Raw genomic sequence first — 17132 nt, 5'->3', positions numbered from 1 at the left:
CTTAATAAAATTTAGTTTGTAGACTTTTAACTTTTTAAGATAATAATTGCGGAAAACTTCTATAGTTACAAACTATTTTACATTTTTTTTAATCTTTTAAGTGATTATTGGTAAATAAAAAAATAGTTTTAGTGGTGAGGCAAAATAAAAACTAGTAAAAATTGGTTACATCAACAATTTGTAAAAATATTGAAAAATATTTTGTGAAAAGTCATTTATTATAGAAATGTAGTCATAATAATAAAAATTATTATTATTTATACTATTATCTATACTATTATTTAAGGGACGTCCCTCCATTTGGAATCCTCAATTTTAATACCCAAAATACCCTCAAGTTTACTAGTTTGTAAAGCTTAAATGGTAGTGGTATACATGTAATAAAAAAAAAACCACATTCCAACCCATGTTCAAATGTTTCTCAAAAAAAAAAAAAACACGTTCAAATTTTTGCTAAAGAAAACCCACATTCAAATTTATCCAAAAAAAAAAAAAAAAAAAAAAAAACAACTTTCAAATTTATATCAAAAGTTTCAGATAACTACTCTACTAAAAATACTGAAAGTTCAAAACAATCCAAAATATTTCAAATACATCGTCTAAACACAATCCACGTTCAAATTCTTAAAAAAAAAAAAAAAACTAGCCTCATCACACGCGCTTCGCACATGCAATGAGGCTTTTTTTTTTTTTAGTGGTCCTATTTTATAGAAAAAAAAATTGTATTTAATAATTTTATATATATATATATATAATTTTATTTTAAAAATCTAATTTATAAGTGAATAAATCAATTTAAAAATTAATAGGAGAGTGGTCTTAATTTTTAGATAATGTTTTAGTGGGAGTTAGAGTTACATTTTTACCGAATTGTCCTTTAGTTTTGTCTCTACTTAAACATAGGACTATAGGGGCATTTTTGAACTAAAAAATGAGGAATCCAAACAGAGAAAGCCCATTAAATAATAGTATACATAATAAAAAATAAAAAATAAAAACTATATAATCTTTGACAAGAGTTTCAGATAACTACTCCTAAAATAACTAAGAAGTTTTGAATAACTACTCTACCAAAAAACTGAAGTTAAAGCCTCCCATGAAGGTTGTTAGAGCATCCTATGAAGAAGATGAAGCTTCAAAAGCTGTAGGTTATAGTACAAGAATCCTTTGTATGATTTTTTACTTGAATGGATATACTTGCTACATTAATCACTTGTAGGCATTAATAAGTGTTTCTTCAATGAAGGGCGTTAATCAGTGTTCTTTGTTATTAGTAGTTGGGTCATGCTAACGGGTGCCCTTAGGGCACTGGTTAACAATCCATTTTAGGAAAGTTTTAACACCACTTTTATAGAAAATATAAAAAGTTGTCAAAACATTAATTACTTTTTTTTTTCTTTTCCTATAAAAATTTTCTTTAAATGGATTATTAACTATTGCCCTAGGGCATCCGTTAGCATTTTCCAGTGCCAATTAGATGTAATTTTAGATGTTGAAATCTGTAGTGATAAATTATTATTATTATTATTTTAACAAAATGGTGTCGAAAGCATCTTTACAAATCTATTAAGTTTTCATATATATTAAATTTTTATTAAAAAATATTTTCCATAATGTATTGTAACTTTCATTTATATATATATATTTTTTTCCAGTTAGTTTATGTAGAGATGTCTAATTAGAAAGGGACTGCTTTTCAATATAATTTGTGTATAAAACCAATCTTATTTAAGGCAAAGATGCAAGAATAGAGGCTTCGTAGACATTCGTTTTAGAAATAATTTGATATGGATTGAGTGGGACTAGGTGGGGATTTAACAATGATTCAAGTGTGTTGGATTCAACTCAATGGACTACTCCACATCCTATGTGGTTTAAGATCATTGTAGGTCCTCCCGTAGAGTTGCTCTGCAGTTCAAAGTATTGTGGAATGTGGACACTACATTATAGGCTGCATATTATGTTTCTCAGTTTGCTATTGGTGTTGGCATCTTTGAAACAAATGTTGTATATATAGGTATATACATGGATAGGTTGTAATAATGATATAAGGTTAGAGAGTATTCATTTGTTAAATGAATCTTCGGGGGCCTTTTTCAGTTGCTCGGCCACGTGTTATCCACTAGATTAGTGACCTTGCTAGGCCCGGGTTCTTTTTGGGGAGTTGCGTCCCGAACTCAACATTGGACCACGTGGTCCAACGGCTACCGGTGTACCTTTTAAGCCTACCAAACCGTTAAAGCCAAAGTCTAAGAATCACGATAATGGTTGAATAAATATGTGCTTGATATAATAGGTTTGATTAGTAGTTGTAATAGTAGTTGAAATAAAGTAGTATTTATTTAGAAGTAAAGTAGTCATGTACTCAATGATGTAAATTTAAAGATATGGAAGCAAAGTCACTTATCTTCGTATGGTTTGTAGCCCAGCTGTGTAGTATCAGTGAGCTAATAGGATTCCAGCAGAGTGCCAGCGGTAGAGGTTAGTTAAGCTTTCCTCTCTTATCCTTTGTATGGTTTGTAGCCCAACTATGTAGCATCAGTGAGCTGATGGGATTCCAGCAAAATGCCAGCGATAGAGGCTAGTTAAGCTTGCCCCTCTTATCATGCATTTAAATGAGTTTAAGCATTGGTTAATAGTTGGAATAAAATAATATGTATTTAAATGTGAAGTAATCATGTAGTCAATAATATAAATCTAAAGATAAGGAAGTAAAGTCACTTATCTTTGTATTGTTTGTAGCCCAATTGTGTAGCATCAGTGAGCTGATGGGATTCTAGCAGAATGCCAGCGGTAGAGGCTAGTTAAGCTTACCCCTCTTATCATGCATTTAAATGAGTTTAAGCCTTGGTTAATAGTTGGAATAGAGTAATATGTATTTAAATGTGAAGTAATCATATACTCAATAATATATATTTAAAGATAAGGAAGCAAAGTCACTTATCTTTGTATAGTTTGTAGCCCAGTTGTACAGCTTCTGTGAGCTAATAATATCCCAGTAGAGTGACCCCAGCGGTAGAAAGACAGTTTGCCATGATAGCTTCAAGATTGAGGGGGAAAAATGGGTGCAACTAGAGGGAAAGAGAGTATGCCCAGCTGTGTGTAGGGCTGGTTAAGCTTAGCCCTCTTATCATGCACTTAAATGAGTTTTCCTCTTGACAATGCTCTTTTAGTTGTTGTGAAGTTATGAATAGTGTTGCCTTCCATGAGAAGGGCTTTTGTATGGAGTATTTGTGCCTTCTAAGAGAAGGGTTTTATGTAAGATGGATTTGTGCCTTCCATGAGAAGGGCTTTGATATGAGATCTTGGTGCCTTCTAGGAGTAGGGCTTTAGTATGAGAGATAGAGAAGAGTATTGATATGTGTTTATGAGTAGCAAAACAGTAGAACTTCAAAGTGAGAGAGTATGAGAGTGGATTTTAGATGAGTGTAGTGTGTTATATGTAATGATGTAGTAAATATGTATGAGATTGTGTAAGAGAAGTGGGGAAAGAGATGTTTAGAGATATGAGTGTTTTGTGGGATGTAGCATTTGTAACATGTATGATACATGGAAGTATGAGAGATATGGTAGTTAAAGATAGTAAAAATATGAGATTATAACCATTGGAAAAGTTGTAGAGATTGCTTTCCAAGATGAAAGATTTTGTAAGAGAAGAGCATGAAGGTGTGTTTAGGCATTTGGAGATAAGAGCAGTAAGATATTTGTATTTTCTGAATATAGAGAGTGAGAGAATAAGTATATGAGGGGTAATAGTGCTGCAGTGTGTTTAGCAATGTTGCTGGAATTTACTGTTGGGCTTTTCTACTAGTATGTACTGCTGGGATTTTCTGTTGGAGGATGGATAAGGGCTTATGAAGGCATTTATAAGCTAAGGGCTGAAGAGTTTAGTTCTTGATTTTGAAACTAAAAACTCAAAACTTCATTCAGAGCTTAGGGAGAGAATAGAGAGGTTTGTGAAAGAGTTCTTCTCCCTTGTTGTCCTTTTTTAAGGTGTTGATGAAGGGTTCTATTTAAAGCTGAGTTTTAAGGGGGTATTTTAGCAAAGAATCTCAGCCAAAATCTGTCCCAAATAGCAATGAATCTTCAGAAAATCCATCTTAAGATTTGGGCAAAAATGGTAGGTTTAGCTTTAAGGTATTCTTGTTGTTTTGGGTAAGAGCAACTAGAGAAAAAGCAACAGAAAAGGACGGTATTTTTGCAAGAAAAAGATTGTTAGTTTAGTTGGTTTTGGTTTTAGCCAAATGTGGAAAAAAAAAAAAAAAGTAATGCCCAGGCTGCTGGGTCAGCTGTTACATCTGTCAGGAAAAGCTGTCCTAGCTGTCAGGAAAAGCTGTGACAGCTATCATGAGACAGCTGTCACTTTGGAGAGAAGCAAAAGAGTTCAGCATGGTGATTTCAGACTATTGGAGAGGTCACTCAGCATTTACTTTATGGTTTTAGCTAAAAATGGTAAGATCTCTTTCAAGGGAATCTTACTGTTTTGGGTATAGCAGCTGGCAGCTGGGATTTCAGCATTAAATGGCTGCTAATATCACTCCCAGCTAGGTGTCAAATGCTGAATATACTGCTGGGTTCTGCTGAAAATGTTTCCCCTTTTGGGTGTTTGTGTTTTTGGTACAAGGTTCCATTACAACACATTTCTAGCAAGTAATAGAAGGATTGGTTGAAAATTAATGAAGTTTTAGAAATTTAGTTGAGGTCTCATTGTGTTGTGACATAATCTTTGTGAGCAAGAAGAGTGTTTAAACCTCTGCTCTGGCAGCTGGCAAAGAAATATATGGTCTCATTGTGGCAGACAGCAACTGGGTATGAAAGATATTATGAATATTTTGTACATAGTTGGAGATATAAGATAGCCAATCAGATTAGGCCATGTGTTTGAGTTGGATTGTAGCTGAAAGAAGTAATAAGATTTATGTAGAATAATATAATGAAGTTTCCAAATTTGTATAGCAACAGCTGGAGATTGAATGAACAGTTATTTTCCCAGCAGTTAGATGGCTGAGGATATTGAATATTTGTCATATGATGCATATTAAGTTTTAGGAAAAGAGCAATAGGGAATTTTATCATTTTAAGTGCTATGTGATAAGAGATGCTTACCATATGTTACCCGCTACACACGGACTCATCAGAGTTTAGGGAGTTGGAGAAGACACGCCAAGCAACATGCTTCTTTTATCAACTTTAAACCGCTGGAGCTTTACTGAACATACCTCTTGGCCCTCCAAACCACAACTCCCAAAGTTTCCCCAAAAAGACTTATGAGCTTGGATCATAAGCCGAAAATGAGATGACGTACCTAGGGTTTTGTTGTCATTTTGTGTGAATATGGGCTCTTGTTGAAGAAGCCAATTGCCATAAGTGTAAGAGAGGTGATATGGGTCGTGAGCTTTGATTCATTGTGTGAACCCAATCCATATGTTGATGTGGCATGGGTTGCCAATGAAGTAGTGCCACGTGGGGCGAAAAAAGAGTCCTCAACAATGAATAAAGTGAAAATTCAAGTTCTGGAATTTTGTAAGTAAAAATTCGAAATTTAGTATGTTCGATCAATCGAAACTTTTGCTCGACCGATCGAAGTGTTGAAGAAAATTATCCTAGAGTCTCTACCTGGTTCGATCGATCCTCGATTCTTGTTCGATCGATTGAAAAGGGTTTTCGATCGATGCTCAATTCCTCTCAATCAATCAAGACTCGTGAAAACTAAAATTTTGCAAATTTTTCTGATAACTGTTTTGAATGTTTGAAAATGTTTCAAGTTGTGTGTAATACCCGGGAAAAAAAAAGGTTTAAAAAGAGGGGTACTTAAGTAAATTTGTTTATGGGGTCAATTTTATAATTAATAATACTAAGGGGGGTTTTTTAGAAAATAGGGTTGAAACATTAGGTATGCATAATCTAATTTAAGTCGGCATATAATGTCAAATATTTTGAGAAAGGAGACTAACAAAATACTCAAGTAGAGAAGGTTTGACTGCACAATTGAGGTAAGAGCCTAAGAATCTTTTTCTTGTCAAATCTAAGCTTTATTTGGAATTAGAGTTTTTTTTTTTATGTGGGTATTTTGGCCAGTATTGAAACTATTTAATTATTCAAGAGTTTTAATGATGCAAAGGAAAAAAAGTTTGGATTTATTTTTGGTAAACTGGACGTTGTTACTGTAGATTTTTCTATATTTAGTAACTTAATCTTTTTCTATATCATTGTGCATTAAGCATAAATAGAAGCCGCAAATTTTTCTTTTAAGGGGCTAAGTGTTTTGCACAAACTTTCTTTATGTAACAGTGCCGAAGTAGGGGACTTGATGGAAAAGAAAAAAAAAATATTGCGCCCAGGCTTTGAGTTCTGACATGCCATCATGATGATAATAATAATAATAATATTAATAATAATAATAATAATAATAATAATAGCACATGGCCTAGCTTGTACTTGGAGTTATCATCATCTCAAAAGATGATAATCATGGCAGGTAGCAGAGAAAAATAAATAAATAAATAAAAGGGAAGGGAAACAAAGGAACACACGTACTTGAAGATGGCCCACGTACCTACATAGTAATAGGAGTTATGATTTTATCTCTAGGGCTTTAGTTGTGGCAGGGAAAAAAAAAATAAATATATATATATAAAGAAAAATATTATGATTAGATGGAATTTTGGTGTGAGATAACAGTGGATAGTTTTTGGATATTTTTAATAGTCTCTCTTCTAGCCAGGTACCATTATAATTTTTTTCTTAAATTATTTGAATATTGAGTAAATGGTGCTTTAAAATTGTTTAGGTGATATTCTAAGGATTTTCGAGAAAATGTTAGGGAGAAGTTCTTTTGTGATGAGCTAGCTGAGGTAAGTAACCTTATCCTAATCGGTTTTATTTTGCATATTTTAACTACTAAAAATTGTTTACAATTGTTACAATTTTATTTTAATTGTTTTAGTTACATTGATTTAAAGTAAAGAATGAAGAATTATCACAAAGATATTTGATTTACTAGTAAATATGATTTCATGTATGTATTTGAATGAAATATATTTTTGTTTAAACTATGATTTGATATATATGATTTTAGACAATCTGATTATGTTTTGACGTTGTTACCCAGCCAATGGGGATTATTCATTGGTACTCTAATACCCAACCAATGGGGTTCATTGGTACTGAAACTAGTTCTATCTGAGGTATCACGAGCCTATCATGTTTCTGGACCCAACTAATGGAGGATATACTTTAGCACAGAACTAGTTTAATCTGAATCCGATGCCCAGTTACGAGGATATAACATGACCACAGTCATAAAGAATGTTAAGAACATGAATTATGTTTGAATATTTGAACTATTTTAAGTCCTTGAAACTACTTATGTGTTTTTTGGAACCTATTGTAAATTATAGCTTGATATATGGAAAATTGATTTTTTTTTTTTTCTAATCCATCTATGATATATTTGTAAGATTGAAATATTTGATCTATGTTCAACTTATTATTTTACATATTTATTTGCTTGATTGAAATTATTAGGACTTTGGTCACTTATTGAGTTGTCAACTCACCCCCCCCCCTTCTTTCCCCTTTCAAATTATGATAAGGAATAGTAGCATGTTTTGGGCTTCTACTGGGATGTGCGTATGAGTGAAGTTTAGGAATCATTGGAATAAGATTTGGACTTTTATGTTTAATATCATCTTTTGTTCAGACTTTAGTCTCAAAGATTTAGTTTATTTTCTTTATGATGTTGGTGGATTATTATTTTGGAGATCCTTTGAGAATTGCATTATTGAAGATATTTTTTGGATTTATTAATGAAATTTTCTTTGAGGATAAATTCTTTAATTGTTAATGTTAACGTGTATTAGGGAATGTGGGCTTTAGGCCCACCTTGTTTACATGTATAGCACACTTACTTGTACAGCACACTTACTTGTACTGCACACTCTGCCTCCTATATAAAGGCACTCATGTATATTCTATTACTTGAGAAATACAATACACTTATTTAGTATATTTAACATGGTATTAGAGCCATTGCTCTAAAATTTTCTTTGCAGTCTTGTCTCTCTTTGGTGTTCCTTGCTTCTACCGTCACAGCCGCCACTGCAACCATTCGCCATTGAATCTCCCTCCGACATCTCTCAGTCATCGTCTCCAGTTTTGGACCTGCAATCGCAGCCGTCTTGCACCACAAAGACCACTGCCTTCCCGTTACTGCCATGCATCTTGCTCCGATTACATTTGTGCAAGTACCGCTGTGAGAGACCGGGAAAACCACTATGATCGTCTTGCCCCGATCTACTCATCCGTGGAACTCTCACAACCATTGGAGATTGCAGATGCCGCCATGCCCACGTCATAGTTTCGGCCAATTCTTCCATGCTCTTCATGCACCACCAATGTTGTTCTAATCTTGTCACTGCCACCACCATCAAAATCGTCTTTTCATGATATACATCATCAAAAAAGAATTGGCCTCATCGGACATCTCACGCACCTCCATGCTCGGCCTGAAGTTTCTGTTTGTTTATCTCATGCGCTCATGCGCCTCTAGTTCACTGCTAATGTCATCAGCCACGTCAGCCCTAGCTGACTCACCTACTGACGTTATCTGCCGATTGCTGACATCATCTTCAGTTGACTTGGACCGTGGTTGACTGTTGACTTTCTACTGCGTTGAATGTTGACTTTTCTATGGGGTTTATCGTTGACTTTTTGTTAGCGTTGACTTTTGCAGTTCAAGTGCTCCTTACCTAGTATTTCTTGTAGATTTCATATTTGCAGTCCATTTATGCAAATTTTGCTTCTAAATGAAGAATAATGATAGGTCTTCTTCTTGTTACAATAATCATCGCCGACAATCCAGCAAATGTTTTTGCAAACTTTTTGGCCACAATATTGAGACTTGCTATCATCACAACAAATCAGTTGTTTCAATTTCTACTGCTATTGTTGCTAACATTGAGAGCGTCCAACCAATGGCTCCCGTCTCTGCATAGTCTAAGTCTTCAAGACACATTTTCACCATGTCCACAGATGACCTTAAAAACATTATTGCTAATGTCATTTGTATGGTTGGTAATGCATCTTATTCCTCTTCTCTCTTAGCTTTATTTGGTATGTCTCATTCCTCTTGGCTTATGAATTCTGCTTGTTGCAATCACATGACACCGCACTCGTCCTTATTTTTTGACCTTAAACCTACACCACAGCCTCTTAATATTCGCACAACAAATGGTTCCATAATGTCTGGTCATAATATAGGTTCCATTGCAACCTCCAACTTCTCAATTCCTAGGGTCTTTAATGTTCCTGGCCTTTCTTACAATTTATTTTCTATGGGACAATTAGTTGAGTTGGGTTATCGCATTATCTTTGATTATTCTAGATGTATTGTGCAGGATCCGAAGACGGGACAGTAGCTTGGGATAGGTCCCAAAGTTGGGCGAATGTTTCCCATGGACAACCTTCATCTTCCACTTGTTGCTCTTGTTGTTGTTGCAGCTGCTGCAATTCTTCTATTCCTTCCCTTATACTTTAGCATGCCCGACTTGATCACGCATCTTCCTCTCGGGTACAAGACTTTGATCACGCATCTTCCTCTCGGGTACAACACTTAACTTCTAGAGGTTTGTTAGGCTTTGTGTCCACATAAAATTTTGATTGTTTTTCATGTCAATTAAGAAAACAACTAGCTTTGCCTTTCAATACGAGTGAATCAATGTCCATTGATATCTTTGACCTAATTCATTCTGATGTCTAGGGGCCTTCTTCTGTCTCTAGTATTGGTGGATCTCGATATTTTGTTGTCTTTGTTGATGATTATTCCCGCTATAGCTGGATTTTTCATATAAAACATCGTTCTGAATTATTGCAAGTATATTCTAATTTTGTAAAAATTGTTGAAACTCAATTTTCCAAACATATCAAAAATTTTCGATCTGATAATGCTTTTGAGTACACTCAATATGTTTTCCAAGCTGTTTTGCATTCCTATGGCACTGTTCATCAACTAACTTTTCCAAGTACCTTTCAACACAATGGTAGAGCCGAACGAAAAATCGATCATATACTTGACACTGTTCGTGCTCTCCTTCTCTCTGCCAAAGTTCTTACTCCTTTTTGGGGCAAAGCTGCTCTTCATGCTATTAATCGCATTCCTAGTCTTGTTATCCAAAATCAAACTCCATATGAGTGCCTTTTAGGGTCACCTCCAGACTATCACCACCTTTGTTCATTCAGTTCTGGTTGTTTTGTTCTTCTTCAGTCACATGAGCATAATAAACTTGAGTCTCGGTCAAAGTTTTGTTTTTTTCTTGGCTATGGCAAAACTCAAAAGGGTTATCGGTGTTATGATCATGTCTCTCACTGTCTTCATATCTCCCACAATGTTGTCTTTTGGGAACATCACTCCTTTGTCGAGCTCTCTCATTTCTGTGCCTCCCTATCTTCCTCTTCTGTCTTAGATCTTTTTCCAGATGAGGCACATATTCCTTCTATAGCTGCTCCTAATCCTCGTGTGATTACTCCTGATTCTCCTATAGACTTCTTTGCCCAAGCACCAGATACCTTTGATCCATTTCCTAGTCCACCCTTTAATGAATAGGTGGAAGATGAACAAGTTGAAGACGAGCTACCCAACCCTGAGCTTGGGTCCCTTGCTCCTGCTCGGCCTGAAGATCTTGCACAAGACATTCCACCTCGTCACTCAACTCGGGTAAGATCCATTCATGCATATTTACTTGACTAGCATTGTTACACTGCCCTTGCTACACTACATGAGCCTCACACCTATCTTGAGGCTTCCACTAACCCTTTATTACAGATTGCAATGAAAGAGGAACTTGATGCATTTTCTAAAAACCATACTTGGGATTTGGTGACTCTCCCCCCTGAAAATTCTATGGTTGGTTGTAAATGGATCTGCAAGATCAAGACTCGCTCTGATGGGTCCATTGAGCTCTACAAAGCTCGTCTTGTTGCAAAAGGTTTTACACAAGAGTATGGGATTGATTATGAAGAGACCTTTGCTCCGGTTACTCGTATCTCATCTATTTATGCCCTCTTAGCTGTTGCTGCTGCCATTAAATGTGACCTTTTTCAGATGGATGTCAAAAATACATTTCTTAATAGGGATTTAAGTAAAGAAGTTTATCTACAACCTCCTTCTAGTCTCTCTATTGAATCAAACAAGATTTGTCACCTTCAACGTGCACTTTATGGCCTTAAACAAGCTCCACAAGCTTAGTTTGTCAAATTTAGCTCTACCATCTCTCGCTTGGGCAGTGGTAGCACCACGTTATGGTCAGGGTGTTCCTAGGAACACCCTGACTTGAAATTTATATATACTAATTTTTTTTTTTTTTACCCTTAAAAAAAAAATAGGAACACCCTCAATCAAAATTAGGAACACCCTCAAATTAAATATATATTTGATCTACTTTCAAGCCAAAAAAAAAAACTCAAAAAATATTTCAACTAAAATCTATAAAAAAAAAAAATTGTAACAGAGAAAAAAAAAATGTAAGAGCAAAACAACGGACGGCATCACGGCAAGCCCAACATCAAGCCCACAGCAAGCCCAACAGATGACACAAGAAGCAAACCCATGGTTTCTCAAAAAAAAAAAAAAAAAAAAAAAAAAAAAAACTCAAATCAGTTATTAGTAGTTCAGTACATCACTAAAGCTTTTCTCAACAAAATTTTAAAAAAATCACTAAAGCTAAAGCATTAAGCAAACCTAAAAATGAAAAACAGAGCAACAATGCCTCTTCTTAAAAGTTAGATCGTTCCAGTCGCTCATCAGACATCGGAGATCACAGTATCGGTCCAACTCCAATCGCAATCGCTCATCGGTGATCGGACATCGTCGCCCCTCATCACATAGGAGACGGAGATCAGTCCACATCGTCGCAGTCGCAGTCGCTCATCATCGCCATTGTCGTCACATATCACCGCCGTCGCCCAAGTATTTCTCTCTCTTTTTCTCTCTGACTCTCTCTCAGTCTCTCACTCTCTTTATCACAAATCTGAAATGAATATAGGAAATGAAATAATGAACAATGTGAATGAGTTACTTATTATTTATGACTCTCTCTCTCTCTCTCTCTCTTTATTAACTTTATGTCTTTGTCTGAACTAGTGAACCGTGATTGGCTCATTGGCTGAAGCACTCAGTTTTTTTTTTTTTTTTTTGAGAAACAAGCACTTAGTTTAACTTTATTAATTTTTTTACTTTTTGAATTTGGCATTTTGCTTTTGGCTTTATCTTATGATTGATTCTTATCCGTTGGTTGGTGTGTAATGTGTTGGTGTTGGTGTTGGACTGTTGGTGTGTGTTGGCGTTGTGTGTTGGTGTTGGACTCAGAGACATTAATTGTCTTTTAGTGTTATTGTGATTTGTGAAATTGTGATTGTGAAATTTTCTGATTGGTAGTTGGCTTTTGTGATTGGGGTATTAGGCAAGCTTGTCTATAGAGTGGGGTGAGGGTGGATAGGCTGATGGGCACATGGGGCCGGGTAATTGGGTAAAGCAATGTAATGTACACATTAGCACATGGAATGTGTAATGTGCACATGACGGACTCTTTTAGCGTAATGTGCAACTAATAAACAATAATTTAATTAATCAATAATTAATTGAGAAAAACAATTAATAAACAATAATTAATAATTTAATTAACCAATACATTATAAAAGACAAAAAAAAAAATTATGTTAGGCTAAATAACAATTAATGATTTTATAATTAATGAAACAATAATATAACAGATTATAATTTATAAAAGACAAACAAATTAATGAAACAACTAAACAACAATAATTAATAATTTATTAATATTTCAAATAAACTTATAGTTTATTGTTTATTCTTTTGCTAGAATTATGGACAAATACTTGATAAGAAAATCACGTACCCAAGATTCATCTCCTGCGCAAGATTCATCTTCATCTTCTAAGCGAATTCGTGCTGACTTTAACTTAGAAAATCTTCATTCTGATCTTGGGCTACAAGAAAAGATATCATCTTATCATCCTAATAATTATGATGAAATAAGAAGACATTATTTAGCAAAAGGCCCTTGTCAACCTCCTCATGAGTTCCCTGTATCATATTTTTCTGGAAAGCCCCGTCAATTTAAACCCGATTGGTATGTAGGTAGATATTGGTTGGAATATAATATAGCCAAGGATGCAGCATTTTTCTTTTATTGCTACCTATTTGGGCAAGATGTTGGTAAGCAAGGAGGAGGTGAGACTTTTGTAACAAAGGGATTCAAACTTTGGAATCAACTTGGGAAGTTAGATTCCCATGTTGGAGGAGTTAATAGTGCTCATAACCAAGCTGTCAAGAAGAGTGAAGATTTACTAAAGGAAATGCAACACATTCAAAATGTTTTGGTTAAGCAATCAAATCAAGATAAAGCTGAATATCGGGTTCAATTAAATGCAATAGTTGATTGCATAAGATTCCTTTTATGCCGGGGATTAGCTTTTCGTGGTCACGATGAATCTCATGGTTCAAGTGATAAAGGAAATTTCCTTGAGCTTCTACAATTTTTGGGGGATCACAATGAATCTATCAATGAAGTGTTGCAAAAAACTTGGAAAAATTGCAAGCTTACCCATCGTGATATTCAAAAAGACATTGTGAATGCAATTGCACGTGAAACATCCAAAGCCATCATCACGGATCTTGACAATGGGTTCTTTTCAATATTAGTTGATGAGTCACGTGATATCTCAGTGAAAGAGCAAATGGCCCTCATTCTTCATTATGTGAACAAAAAATGAATTATTATAGAGCAGTTCCTTGGTATTGTACATGTAGCAAGTTCCACCGCTTTGTCACTCAAATGTGCTATTGAATGTTTACTTTGTGAACATAATTTGAGTTTATCGAAATTATGTGAGCAAGGTTATGTCGGAGCTAGTAATATGCAAGGTTATATCAATGGTCTCAAAACTTTAATTTTGAAAGAGAATAAGTCAGCATTTTATGTCCATTGTTTTGCTCATCAACTTCAATTGACACTTGTTGTTGTTGCTAAAAATCACATTAACATTGCTGATTTTTTTTATGTGGTTAGTAATTTAGTAACTATTGTTGGAGGCTCTTGTAAGAGACGAGATGCTTTTCGAGATGCACAATTTGCCAAAATTAAAGAAGATTTAGATAATGGTGTACGTAGAAGTGGGCAAGGTTTGAATCAAAAGACAAATCTTAAACGTCCTGGTGATACACGTTGGTGATCATATTATGAGACTATTCTCAACTTGATTTTGATGTTCTCTGGTGTTGTTGATGTACTTGAGATTATTGAAGAAGATGGCCTCTCCGACCAAAAAGTTGAAACTAGATCTATTATGAGGTCAATTCTATCTTTTGAATTTGTTTTTGCTCTACACTTGATGAAAAATATTTTAGGAATCACAAATGAGTTGTCAATAGCATTGCAAAAAAAAAAAACCAAGATATAGTAAATACTATGGATCTTGTTAAAGTCTTTAAGCAATGATTGCAAGTGATGAGAGATGATGAATGGATATCTTTATTGATTGAAGTGTCTTCATTTTGTGCCACACATGATATTCCTATCTTGAACATGGATCATATATTTGTAGTTAGTGGAAGGCCGCGACGCAACACCCAACAAAATATCGTGTTGAGCTATTCTACACAGTCATAGATACGCAACTTCAAGAGCTTAACAACCGTTTTTCAGAGGTGAATACCGATTTGCTACTTTGTATGGCTTGCTTGAATCCAAGTAATTCATTTGTGGCTTTTGATAAGGAAAAATTGATACGTTTAGCAAAGTTCTATCCATCTGATTTTCCTAGGACAGATATCTTGGCACTTGACTCTCAGCTTCAAAATTTCATTTTTGATATGCGCAACAATGACTTGTTTTTAGAGCTTCAAGGAGTTAGTGAACTTGCTGAAAATTTAGTGAGCACAAGGAAGCATGAGACTTATCCATTAGTCTATTTGCTTATGAAGTTAGCTTTGACCCTTCTTGTTGCTACTGCAACAGTATAAAGAAGTTTTTTAGCAATAAAATATATAAAGAATGAACTGCGCAATTGAATGGGAGATCAATGGATGAATGATTGCTTGGTTGTGTATATTGAAAAAGATGTAGCTTGTAGCATTGATAATGAGACTATCATGCAATGATTTCAAAATATGAAAACTCGTAGAAGGCAATTGTAAACTTTATGTATTTACGTGTTTTTTTTATTGTCGTTGTTGTCAATATAAAAATTTTTTTATTAGATCGTGTAATTTATGCTTGTTAAGGAATACCCTGGAATAAATTCCTGGAGTCGCCACTGCGCTTGGGTTCATGGTTAGTCATTATGATTTTGCCTTATTTCTTCGTCGCACTGACAAATGCACTATTTTACTTCTCTTGTATGTGGATGATATGATCATAACTAGTAATGACCTTAGTGGCATTCAAGAACTTAAGGATTTTCTCAGTCAGTAGTTTGACATGAAAGATCTTGGACACCTTAGCTATTACTTAGGTCTTGAAATCACTCATTCTATAGATGGACTTTATATTACTCAAGCCAAGTATGTCTCTAAACTCTTGTCTCGAGCTGGACTCACTGATAGCAAGACTGTTGACACTCCAGTTGAGCTTAATGCGCATCTGACTCCCTCAGGGGGAAACCATTGTCTAATCCCTCTCTTTATAGACGCTTGGTTGGCAGCCTAGTTTATCTCATTGTCACTTGTCTAGACATTTCCTATGTTGTTCACCAGGTGAGCTAGTATTTGTCTGTTCCACGATCGACTCACTATGCTACTATTCTGTGCATTCTTCGATACCTAAAGGGCACTCTCTTCCATGGTCTTTTCTACTCTGCTCAGTCTCCTCTTATTCTTCGTGCATTTTCTGATGCTGATTAGGTAGGAGATCCCACTGATCGCAGGTCCGCCACTGGTTATTGCTTTCTACTTGGTTCTTCTTTGATTTCTTGGCGAAGCAAGAAATAAACTTATGTGACCTGCTCCAGTACTGAAGCAGAATATCATGCCCTTACTGATACCACATCTAAGCTCATTTGCCTACGATGGCTTCTCAAAGACTTAGGTGTGTCCACTTCCTCTACTACTCCTCTTTATTGTGACAACTAGAGTACCATTCATATCGCTCACAATGATGTCTTCCATGAACGGACTAAACACATCGAGATCGATTGTCATTTTATCCATTATCATCTTGTCCATGGTGCTCTCAAGCTGATCTTAGTTTCCTCTAAAGATCAACTTGCAGATATCTTCACCAAGTCATATCTTAAGGGATGTCTTCGTACTTTGGTTGACAACTTCAAGTTAGTTTCACATCCACCTTGAGTTTGAGGGGGGCTATTAACATGTATTAAGGTATGTGGGTTTTAGGCCCACCTTATTTACATGTATAGCACACTTACTTGTACTGTACACTCTGCCTTCTATATAAAGGCACTCATGTATATTCTATTACTTGAGAAATACAATATACTTATTCAGTATTTCTAACAGTTAAGAAAGTCTTTCACACTTATAAAATATAAACTTTATAAGTGTGTGGTTGTTGTCACGTGTCTAGCTTTTACCTGGGTTCGGGGCATAACACAATGCCTCCAAGTCAATCACTAATTTCTATTTACTTGGTGTATTTATTTTCGTCTTTCATTATTACTCCTTGATATGGTGAAATCTCCAACAAAAAATGTGTCGCATGCTATTCAAGCTTAAAATTTCTATAATCCCAAATTATAGATTCATGTACATTTTGTTTCTTCATTGCTTTCTTCCATCCAAATTAATAGTGCTGCGATAATGTTAGCAAAGTCGGCTGTTTTCATTAATGATGATTGTAATTGGTTGGAAAATTCGTTTGCTCAGTTTATGCAAGCTGTCATTTCTGATGTAAATGTAATTTTCATTCTTAATTAAATAGTTTGTTCAAATAGTTGGCAAACGTAGTAATTTGAGATCTCAGTCCAAATTTCTTGATGACATTATTTGTAGTTACACACTTACACTATAATCAATTCGAGACAAATTCTGGATTTGAAATTATTCATCATCACTAATTATTTATGGTTTGGAAATTTGGTTAAATTAATGGATAATT

General features: G+C 34.9%; 1 protein-coding gene across 1 annotated transcript; it reads left to right on the top strand.

Moving 5' to 3' along the window:
- Window positions 1–4268: 4268 nt before the first annotated feature.
- LOC142635239 (uncharacterized) lies at window positions 4269–15040 on the top strand. The gene is made up of 3 exons (XM_075809433.1): window positions 4269–4452; window positions 13157–13776; window positions 14627–15040. The coding sequence occupies exons 1-3, from the start codon at window positions 4269–4271 to the stop codon at window positions 15038–15040; spliced, it is 1218 nt and encodes a 405-aa protein (XP_075665548.1).
- Window positions 15041–17132: the final 2092 nt, after the last annotated feature.

Source organism: Castanea sativa, chromosome 5 (assembly GCF_040712315.1).
Source record: "Castanea sativa cultivar Marrone di Chiusa Pesio chromosome 5, ASM4071231v1".
Taxonomy (NCBI): Eukaryota; Viridiplantae; Streptophyta; class Magnoliopsida; order Fagales; family Fagaceae; genus Castanea; species Castanea sativa.
The sequence above is the reverse complement of the archived record's forward strand: the minus strand, read 5'-3'. Positions and strand labels throughout refer to the sequence as shown.